General features: G+C 46.2%; 1 protein-coding gene across 2 annotated transcripts in view; it reads right to left on the bottom strand.

Moving 5' to 3' along the window:
• Positions 1-2,274: 2,274 nt before the first annotated feature.
• The window catches only part of CLUAP1 (clusterin associated protein 1), a 63,923-nt gene continuing 54,817 nt past the window's right edge, over positions 2,275-11,380 (bottom strand). The window contains exons 11-13 of one of the 2 annotated variants that reach the window (XM_061474157.1): positions 4,697-4,752; positions 3,315-3,359; positions 2,275-2,801 (exon numbers count right to left, since the gene is read on the bottom strand). In XM_061474157.1, coding sequence (XP_061330141.1) covers positions 2,655-2,801; positions 3,315-3,359; positions 4,697-4,752 — 248 coding nt within the window. In that variant the 3' untranslated portion in view covers positions 2,275-2,654. The remainder of the gene's footprint in view (positions 2,802-3,314; positions 3,360-4,696; positions 4,753-11,380) is intronic. The other variant, XM_061474158.1, reaches the window with a different exon arrangement.

Genomic DNA, 11,380 nt, shown 5'->3' with positions numbered 1-11,380 from the left:
CGAGACTGCTTTAATACGAAGTTCTGGCTCTCAAGTTCAAGCTGCACTTCTTGGGTCTTGTGCTTGTGTCATCAGTGTGACCTTGGGATGTGGGGATGCGTCTTCCCAATGTCCCAGCTGCAGGCAGGGTCCATCCCGAGCAGTTCACCTTTCTGACAGGCAGCTGCTGGAAGCAGAGGTGCTGGGTGATGCCTTTGTGTATGTGGCAGAGACCCAGCAACTCTCCAGAAGGTGCCAGGTTTGCGGGTGGTCCAGTAGCCAAACTATGCAACCGCCCCCTGAGCCCCTTCCAGCCACTGCCCCCTCTCCCTACCGCACCCCAGCCAGAGCCCACACTGTGACATGCTGCTGCTGCACTCAGGGCTCAGGGACTGAGCAGGGCTCAGATCACTCAGGGACCTCTGTGGAGAAACCTCCTGGAGAAATGCCGAGCTGAGAGGGGCAATGTGTACATATTTGGGAATAAATCGATTCTGAGCTGAGAAGATGCTCTGGGCAGCCTTCTGTTCCATTCCATTCAGGGTGCACTGTGCTCTGCTGCCCTGGCTGTGTACCCTTCCCCTGTGCTGGTGTGACAAGAGGCTCATGGCTTTTCCACACACTCCAACATGGTAACATGGAGTGATTTAAATCCTACCCACTTCTTTCACCACTATTTCAGGGCACCTGAGGCTCAGGTCCAGCTCTGTGCAAAGCCTGCGCCTAACCCTGAGCAGAAACCTTACCTAAAACACCAACAGAGAGAGTGATCAACAATGCCAAGCCAGCTCCTGTGCCCCGGAGCTCCAGAAAACAAGGAGTTAACAACAATTTAAAATAGATTTCATGGATCTGTTCACCTATGCACACGCCTTGCTATGCACAGACAACCCCAAGAGGAAAGCTCAAGAGCTCAGAGTGTTCATTTCCACTGCCTCCAGAGGTGCTGCTGCTCAAGCACGGTACATGAAGCTGCAATGCTAACCCTGGCTTGAACCTGGTGGCTGTTCTGGAAGGCAGGTGACATGTGCCCTGGTTCTGGGTACACAAGGTGTTAAGTCAATGTTCTGTTTCACCCTACAATATAGGGTGAAACAGAAACATGGAAAACTAGCTCTGAAACTGCAACGCAGACTTGGGCACTGGGCCCAGTTTCATGGGAAGTCTCACAGGTCAGATGCATCCCAGCTCACAGGGAGGACCAGAACAGATTTCCTGCATAACACAGAGAAATGGTTTTGGACCAGGTCCTAAAAATCAGGACATACTTACCCCTTGGGAGAAGGATGTGTTGAGCACAACCACCTCCTCCCTGACTGTCACAGCACCACCCTAACGGTTCTGCAGGAGGGGTAAAGCACCATCTGCTGTGTCTGCTTTCTTTGAAGTGAGGTGCAAAATGCCAATTAATTTTGTAGAGTACAAGGAAGTGCCCTAACACCAGCCAGTTTAGCTCCAGCCTGTATGACTGTGTGTGTTTCAGCACATCACTGCACCCATGTATGTCCCATCACTACACAAAACCTGTGCTGCATTCACCTGTAAACTTTTGTCCCAGCTTGACATGCCATTTCAAGCTGTGAGCTCTGCTGATGGGGAACTGCCTTGGGTGTGATGGTTCCACCTTTGGGTTCAGCAACACGGAGAGATGAAAAAGCTCTTGAGTTTTCAAGTAACTCACATGTATTCTTTCCTTCAGCACAGTAATGGAGGGGTTGGACCTGCCTCTAGGCTTCAGATGGAGGGAAAAGCAAAGTACTTTGCCGATGTAATAAAAGGGAAGAGCAGAAGAACAGCCAAAACACTCTCATCTACCCTCTTGAACATACACCAAAAAGAGCTCTTCTAATCAAGCTCTGATTTCTGCTCCTGTGAAGACAAAATGTGACACTAAAGCAGAGAAAACACACTAGATGAACTCCAGCCCTTGTGTTCACCTGAATGGACCTTCACTGATGGCATCACTATGACTTACTGAACAAAAGCCCAAGTTTTGGCCCATCTGAGTGCTGAAATCTGAGTCCACCCCAGAAGTACCAGAATAATTAAGGGGCTAATTCCATACAGATTAAGTTATAGCCCAGTCTCTCAGAGCACACAGGGACTGAAGTTTGAGAACAATTCCCACCAACACAGCTGAAATACAGAGAGATGCTGCACTGAAGGTGGTATTTGAGGACCCCTTCACTACCTTCCCAGTTTTAATTTCACTCCTTCAGTCTAACTGGTGCTGCTCTTTGTGGAGACAAGCCCTCAATTAAGTAAAGGATATGTTTAGGATAAATAGATTTAAGCCAAATTTAAAAACAATTTAAATGTATTCCCAGAACAGCTTTTCATCCAGTTTTATTAAGCCAAAAAAAATCTGTTTGGACATAATAAAAGGCAGGGAAATCAAGCACATGATGCTCACTGGAGCGTGAGTTTTGGCACTGCAATGCATGAGGGCCAGTTCTACTGCAATTACGGATATAACCGTACTCCACATTACTGTGATTCTTATTACAGATAAGTTGCTCATGATTTGAGAGTCTCAGGACTGGCAATCCATGTTTCATTTTCAAATTTAATGAACACTATTTAAAGACCCCTGAATTCATGCTGAAAAGACGGTGGAATATTAGTCCTGGCTTGCATGCTCTCCAAGTCTGTATTTCAAGATGTCTCCTACAGGCTCAGAAGTCATTATCACTTTCCTCCAGTGGCTCTGGTTTCCTTGCTCGGAGAACAAACTTTCTTGGTGAGATTTCTATGCTTTTGTCTTCCATATCATCCTCTTCCTCATCTTCATCCAGGTCAATCTCACTATCCCCCGAGTCCTCCTGTAGGAAAGCAGAGTTCAAACCCAGCTCAGATCTCAGATGGCAAGGTATCTTTGCCAGCTCAGAAGTAAAGGCACGGCTGGTTGATGCTGAGTTGCTTCCTCCCCTGCACTCTTATCACATACCTGCAGGCTACGGTGAAGGCTGCTTGTCTGGACTTGTGTGAATCCAGATTTGGACTTACTTCAGGGAACCGCAGCAGATTCTGCAAGAGTTTTTGTTCCAGCTCAGTCTGCTGTGTGCTGCTGGCCTTCCAAAACAATGAGGAGCCAGAGCTCAGCTAATGGCCCATAGGGGTTTCACCAGCAGCTCTCCATTTTGCTAGACAGTGGCTGCTTCACTTAATTGATTGACAACCTCCCTCCTCACCTCACAGGGCTGACAAAAGCAAACTCCCTGACTTCTACTGAATCTGGTATTAAAAACTTTGCAAAGTGTTTAAAGTAATACCTATTGAGAGACTGAAAAGACAAGGTGCAGTGAATGAAAATGAACTGCAAGAGAGAAACCCACCTGTGCCTTGGCGATGATCTTGGGTGTGCCTGGGGCAGATCTCCCCTTGGAGAACCAGAGTGCAAAAAACAAGGGAGGCAGAGTAGGGGGGGGGGAGGAAATACAAAAACATGAAAGAAAACAGAAAGAAACCAGCATGGGAGCAGGGGAGAAGGCAGCAAAGCCAGGCACAACTCAGGCATCATATGACACACCAACAAGTGACAAAGGCTGGGCATATAGCCGCTGGCTCTTTGATAAGCTGAAGCCTTCTCTCTTCTCAATTCCACAACCCAATTAACTCCTGGAGGGGTTCAAACCAGCCTCCCTAGTTTCCTTTCCTGACCTCAGACATGGGGATGCCTGCAAGGGTCCCTAAGCAAAGCCTCTCAACATCAGGGCCTGCTGAGGTGTTGTATTAAGAGGTCAGAGCCATGAGACAACTGAAGTGGCTGCAGCTGAGGGCAAGAAGAGTTTGAAGGCCTTGGCTTTCCACACCTGGATATGCCAGGGCTGTGCCAGAGAGGTATGTGCAAAAGTTGTGAACAGTAAAGTCCAAAGGGAAGAGAAATTGCAGAGGATGACTATCCAAATCTAGCAAGAACATGGTCAAGGACCATTGAGCAGCACTGTGACAGAGGTCACAACATCTTTGCCAACAGCACTGTCACTCCTGACCCTATCCAGAACTGGGTCTGAATGCCAAGGGCATAAATCATTCCCCAGAAGGCATCAAACAGCCTTAACCACATCCATGTGGCCCAAGCAAACAGCAGAGCATGATTTGCAAGTTCCTTTCCAGAGAAAAGGTGATGGGCAGAAAGGGCAGCTCATCCCTCTCTAGTAAGAGAATTAGCTCCCTTATTGCTCTAGTGCCTCCAGGTCTCTGCAATGAACACTCAGTAGCATTGTTTTTTTCTCTCTTCTGGCCCTGCCTGAAGGACAAATAGTCAGTGCAGAGCTTTGCAAGGCTACCTCAACACTGCCAGACAGCTGTGGCAAACAGTGGGAGTTTCCTACTGTTCTTATGTCCTATAGAAGCACATTCCCCTATCCACGTCCCTCTCATTTTTAACCTTCTCCTTGGGACTTTGGAATTGTGCTAGCTCACAACTTGCCCATTAACTCCTGCTTCCTGATCCATGGCATTCCTGCAGACCATGGGCTGTTAGTTATGCACTGCAAGCTGAGGGTAAAGCACAGGGCAGAGATTGCAAGAGCAAACAAAACTGAAAAATGTGTTATTATGCAGATGAGCAAGCTGTCAGCTACAGGAAAGGAGGGAAAAGCAGGTCTAGGGCATGGAGATTCACCAGGTAAAAAGATGTTTCTCTAGCTGAGGAGAGGGATTTCATTCTAAAGCACTCGGAAAAGCTCTACAGGCATGTGGGATGGTTACTTACATCTTCCTCTGTATCTCCACCTTGCATTGTTCCCACAATCCGTACGCCAGTTCTTCCTGCAAGAGCAAAGAGAATCACCATAAAGCCTGGCTCAGGGTTAACACTGGGGGACAGTGAAGGTATAGTTCTGTTTATATTTTAGAGGACCAGTCCAGTGAGAGGATGAGATCGCAATGCAGGTAAGGTCACCTCCCTTGCCAAGCCTCAGAGCTCAGGAGAAGGGAGAAGAGGGTAATGCTAGCAGTAATTACAGTCAGGTTGGTATTTCCAGAGCTACCTTATGCCAGTACAACAGTTCTGATAGAACAAGGGGCAACAGAATCATAGAATGGTTTGGGTTGAAAACGACCTTAGGATCATCTAGTTCCACTCCCCTGCCATGGGCAGGGACACATTATGAAACAGAAAATTCTATCTGAACACAAGAAACCACTTTTTTTTTTTCACTGTGAGGGTGGCTAAACACTGGAACAAGGCTGCCAAAGAGATGTTGTAGAGTCTCTATCTATGGAGATATTCAAAACCCAGCTGGGTATGGACACGCTCAAACCTCCTGTTTGAGCACAGGGGTCAGACTAGATGATCTCGAGAGGTCCCTTCCAACCTAATCAATTCTGTGGCTTGGCATATTCCTTCCTCTGCTTTGGTGTACAGAGAACAGAAGCCCAGTGGTAAGCCTCTTTGCTCAGATCCTTTCTGACACTCCAGCAGGAACCAACATCTCATAGGAAACCTACACAGAGTCAAGGCAAACCTTGAGAACTTCTTGTTGACAGCTGGATGTGTAGGCCTGAAGAGAGAGGTGGAGATTTCAGGGTTGTAGGAGTTCACTGTAAAGAGAGAACACGCTTGCACCTTGCTTCACTCCTTTTGGCTATGTAGATTCCATGTGAAGCAGGGAAGGTGCTGGCATGGTCTCCTGTGCTAGGAAAGGAGCTTGGAAGGCATTGGGAATGGGTACAGCAGAAATGCAACTGGGGAAATCCTGCATGTGGGCTGCTGGGGTGACTCAGCCATGCTTCCTGCAGCCACCAGCAGTCACTCAGCACCCAGCAGATGCAACCATTGCATGTCAACATCTGTTTATCTCCTCTTATCACTAATTTTCTCTATGCCAAATATAGATTTCTCTAACCTAGACAAATTATTTTTTATTTTTTTTTACCATGAAAACAAAGCAACTTTTATCTTGCCAAACCTCTTTTGCACCTCCCAAAGTACAGAAGACAGGTCCCTTTCATCTCCTTTGCAGACTGATTTGGGTTAGCTGTAGCAAAAAGCTAGCCCATCCAGAAGTCATCAAAAAAAACCCTGTTGTGTCAAGGCAGACAATTTAGAGGATCTTATGTCTTTCAATCAGAAGTGTCCCCTGTCCATCAGATTGCTAATAACACCAGCAGTGGGGATGAAATTAGAAGATCATTCCTGGACAGAAGATCTCTCATCAAGCTTTAGAGACTTTTGCTCTAATTTACAGTAGACTAACCTCTAAATTTGGAGATGATTACAAGTCGCATTATTAGATGGCAATGGAACCACATTTTTGCCCTGCCTACAAGATGGCTCCAAGAGTTTAACTGATTTTGCTATGGAGAGGGCTCAGCATAAAGTGTTAGATAGGGAATTATTACCTCAAAAAGAGAAAGCAGCAGAGTGCTCCTAAAATTTACTCGTAAGACAAAGCTGACAGAGATCCTGAATAAAAAAGAGAATCAAGATACCACATAAGGAGAGATGATGAAACAGGACACTCAAAGATGCCAGGGGAAGAGCTTAGAGAATCTAACGGAAGGTCTGCAGATGCTGGATGCTGCTCTGCCATCAGTGGAAACATTAAGGGCATTTTACGGACATCTATCTGCTTTTATTTGGAGGAAGAGGAGGAATAGCTACTGCCCAGACTTTGATCCCTCCATCACTTAAGCCAGGCACATCTCTTTGAACTAGCGACTATGGGATCAGCAGGATTAGGCCCTGTAGCGCAACCCTGGGACACTCACAGGCGATGCCCTGGGATGCAGAAGGGCTGGAGCTCCAGCCTGTGCACTGTGCTGTAGACTAAAACAGGAGAGAAAGCGGTTTCCACATTGGTAGCAGAGCTTCTGCACCAAAGGCAGGAGCATTATTTTAACTTTCAGATTTATAAACCCCCAGGTTTCTGTGTGTGGGAGCAGGTTGTGGCAGATTGCTGCAGAGCATTTCCGTAAGTATTGCGGGGGCAGGAAGCAGAGGAGTTGTCTGCATGGGATGGGAGAGCTGGCAGGTATTGGGGTGTTTATGGCTTTACGTTTCCTGGGCTCAGTTCAGCTGGGCTCAGCTTGCTGCAGCATTAGTGCTGCACTGCTCTGGCCACAGAGGCTCCTGCAGCTTGCAGGTGCTTGACAGCCTGTTGTGTTTCCTTACAAATAATGTGAACTCAGCCAGGACAGGGTGTACAAAGTGATTATTGGGCAAAATGCTAGTAATGAACAGACTGTAATTCACTGCACCTTTGGATTCAAATCTCATCTCTGTGCACTGCCGTGGTTTATAGCCACTGAGCCATCAAAGAGCAGAAGTGGACATGCAGCCATGATTTGAAGCCTGTGAGCATTTGCCATTTTCCCTCTGCATGTGATGCTTGTCATTGTGATAACCCAAGCAGCTGCCCGCAATGGATCCGCAGGACTGGAATGATTTACATTGTCTACCAGCAGTGGGTGTATGCTAACCCTGTGTCTGAGAGCAAGAAGCAACACAATCTGAGAGGTTAGGACAACCATGAAGGAAAGGTAGATTTGCAGCCGAAACATTTTGCTCCCATTTCAGAGATGTGCCTTTAGTTTCCAGCTCTTACTGCAAACTCAGAACATGAGCTCAAATAAGACACCTCCCCTCTGCACCACCTCCACACACAGAAAACTGAGATAAATCTTTTCCCTGATGGTTCTAATCTGTGTGCCCTCTGGGCACTGTGTTCTTAAGTGTACCCCTTAGTGCCAGGCCCTGATATCAATAGTATTCTCTAGGCATTGCCAAAGTACAATGATTAATTAAGCACACTTCAGCTGCTGCCCAGGCTGAGGATGCTCTAATTATTTCTCCACAAAAAGGAAATTCACTTGGAAATGAGTGACCTGTCTCCCATCATTACAGACCTACAAGTTCCCCTCCTTCTCCATCACGTCCAGTGTTGCAATGGCCACCACACAAGCTGAAAGTGCACAGAAATACCTCCTCCCTCTCAGGGAGCACTTAACTTTGCTGACACAAAACAGAGAATCATAGGATCAGCCAGGTTGGAAACGACCTTTAAGATCACCAAGTCCAACTGTTCCCCAGCACTGCCAAGGCCACCACGAAACCATGTCACTGAGGGCCTCGTCTACAGGGTTTGTGAACACTTCCAGGGATGGTGACTCCACCACTGCCCTGGGCAGCCTGTTCCAATGCCTGAGCACCCTTTGGGGAAGCAATTGTTCCTAATATCCAGTCTAAACCTCCCCTGGTGCAGCCTGAGGCTGTTTCCTCGTCCTACCCCTTGCCCCTTGGGAGAAGAGAGCAGCCACCTCCTGGCTCCATCCTCCTTTCAGGTGGTTGTAGAGAGTGATAAAGTGCCCCCTGAACCTTCTCTTTCCCAGACTAAAACCCCAGTTCCTCAGCAGTTCCTCATCAGACTTGATCTCCAGACATACAGCCAAAGGCAGGTCTGTTGGGAGCAGATGCTGAAATGGTGGGAGGAAGATCTGCTTCAAGTTAAGACAAATTAATTTCTGTGAATTCTAGTCACAGCCCTTTTTCAGTGTTTCCAAACATACCTGATTGTCCCCCTTTCCCCAGCTACATGAGCCTGGCAGTATTATTCAGCAGCACATACTGGGTTCCACTTCCTCCAATGTACTCACTTCGCTTTGTCTTTTATTCTCACCTGCTGCATCCAGATACAGATTTGTTCTTGCTGTGTTAAACAGCGCAGGTTTTCACAACCACAGATTTTATCATCCAGCAGCAAATATACTCGCTACCTGGCTGCCAGCACATCATTACCACATGGAACCTCTGGGTCACTTCTGAGAAGGTAAGACAGCTGCTCCCTCACTGTTTGACTTTGGACAGGTTGTTTGCTGAGAAACATTCAGTTTTATAAAGCTGTCTTCTTACAATAATGACTAAATGGGACCAAAGCTGTTACTGCCGCAGTTGTGGAATGGTTTCTGGGCCTAACAGGGCAAAACTCCCCCTTAACACCAACATGAGAAAACATAAGCTAAAGCATTTGGATAACTGGTTTACAGCAGCTGACAGATCCTGGCAGTCAGAGTCTCTGCTCCACACTATACTAATTTACTATTGACAGACACAGTTCCATGTTTTTTCAAGCATGGACCATTTCTCCTTCATTCAGTAGCATTTCCACTGCCTACCTTGTTGCAAGCACAGTGTGTGCCAGTGTGGCACACAGTCTGTGCCAGTGCCATGGCGTAACCCAATCTGTCAGTGCTGCCACTCAGAAGAGGAGAGACCCTCATGGTGCCAAAATGCTATGCAGAACTCTGGTCCAAATGAGACTGGGAAGATGGACCTGCACATGTCATCACAACATTACTTCAAAATCTGCTGGTTTTGACAGCAAGGATGAAACAGATCCACTTTAGTTCAAGGGGAGACCAGACAGGTTCTTAGGGAAAAAATAATTAAAACTAAACAATCTACTGAGGGTGGAATAAATTCCTGGAAACCACATCTGGCTCATGAAGTCCTGATGGAGGTTGAAAAAGCTTGAGAGCAGGAGAGAACCTGAGGGAAGTTCCTGCATTCTTCCCCAGGCATCTTCTTTCAGCCAGTGCTGGAGACAGGACACCAGGCTGGACAGACCTTATGCCTGATCCAGCATGGCAGCTTCTCCATTCCCAGGACAAGGCTTTGCATTCTTTACCCTGATGTCTACCCCATCTGCATGTAAACAACCATCCTGCTGCAAATTACTGGTTAATGGCCTGTTTCAGGCAAAAGTTTTCTCTACACTGAAGATAGTTAAGATCTTCAACATTGCCCGAATTTCTTTTTCTTTGGCTCTCTGACAAAATGAAAGTCTTATTCCAAACGCCATCACTAACTCATGGTTTGGCCTCAGGGAAGTCCATGCATCTCTTTTATTTGCGTAGCAGCCTCACTAATTTACTGCCAGACAAAGTAAAATTGGATGTGAATTTTTATTGACATTGACAATGGTCAAACTAGAAGTTATGGATGATAAATCAATGCATTCTCTAAGTTACAAAAGCAAATGATTAGTGACATAAGAATTGATTATAATAAGCCCCATCAAGGTGGAGACTTGCCTGTAATTGTGGTGTTGTGATAACAAAGCAGGTTGTGGTTTCACAAACCCAGAAAGCCAGCATCTGTCAGTTTGGTGACTATCCTCCCAGGCATTTATTCTCGCCCCCATGCCTGCTCCCTCCATGCACAGAAACCTTCCTGGCTTCCTAAATCTGGGTCTGCTGTACTGTTGAACCAGAAGCATTGAACTCAATGAAAATACCATCTCCACAGCACCTTACATGCTTCCTCCTTAACCTGCTACTGCCTACTCCTCTTTGTACACAGAGAATAAGGGTTTTGCTTTCTGTACCACAGGAACTGGCAGCCTGTTGCGTGTCTCCCAGTTAACACTCTTTTCTGCTCCATGGGAGAATAAATCCTATACTTTCAAGTCTTCTAACTGGCTAAAAGAATAAAACCAGAAGCAATAGTCAAAGCTGCATTTACTTCAAATTTTACTGCATCCAGACAAACCTAGTGAAAGGACTCTTGAGGGTTGATTTTTTCTCAATTATACCATGTGGTCTAATAAGAGAGATTATCTCTCCCCGTGAATCTTGCCTCTATAATGGCAAAACACACTGCTCACCTATTACAGACAGGGGGATAAAGACTTATCTTACAATATTAATAACCTGGAAATTAGAAATGTAAAACTAAAGCACAGCAGGAATGGACCACAGTGGACATTTCTCCTCAGACTGAGCGCAAACAGGGCTCACAAGCACACCACCATGCAAGAACACACAAAGCTTCAAAAGAAAGTGATTGAAATATTGTGAATAAAATCAAGGAAAAAACCATCAAATAATACAAATAATATTCTTGTTGCGCTGCCTTAATAATTGAGTATATTCTAAATGCAAGCTACCTGTGCTGAAGAACATGCACCCGTTCTTGGTGTTTTCAAAGATATATAGCCAACGAATGCGCAGGCCTGATTTTCTGAAGAAATTGACACACCTAATATGAATCTTGGGTCTTGACAGGTCTCCAGCACTTCATTTGGTGAGGGTCATGAAGTCAAACATGTAACCTCACCATCAATGACAGACCTGGACCAGAAAAGCCCATTTACACCAGTGGAGAAGAGCAGATTTGAGCCTGTTCTCTAGGCTAGAACTGCTTGTCACATAGTGTGCACTCTGCATCAGGCTGGAGCTCCTCAAGGAGAGCTTTGGCCTGACTCATATCTTGACACAGTCCAAAGTTTTGTTCCTATGTTCTGGACAGAGAAGAATGGGCAGGACTGAGCAAGCTCACTCTAACACCAGCAGCAGAGATATCCCTAAGTTGAGTTTTCCTAAACAATAACTGCTGACATTTTGAATCAAAGCCAGTGGCACAGACAGAGAGCCCGCTATTAACCTCACAGTGTAG

The sequence above is a fragment of the Pezoporus flaviventris genome, unplaced genomic scaffold, assembly GCF_033815535.1.
Source record: "Pezoporus flaviventris isolate CSIRO_AGI_PZ_B2104156 unplaced genomic scaffold, CSIRO_AGI_Pfla_v1 ptg000078l, whole genome shotgun sequence".
NCBI classification, from domain to species: domain Eukaryota; kingdom Metazoa; phylum Chordata; class Aves; order Psittaciformes; family Psittacidae; genus Pezoporus; species Pezoporus flaviventris.
Note: the sequence above shows the minus strand (reverse complement) of the source record. Positions and strands in the feature narration are given on the sequence as shown.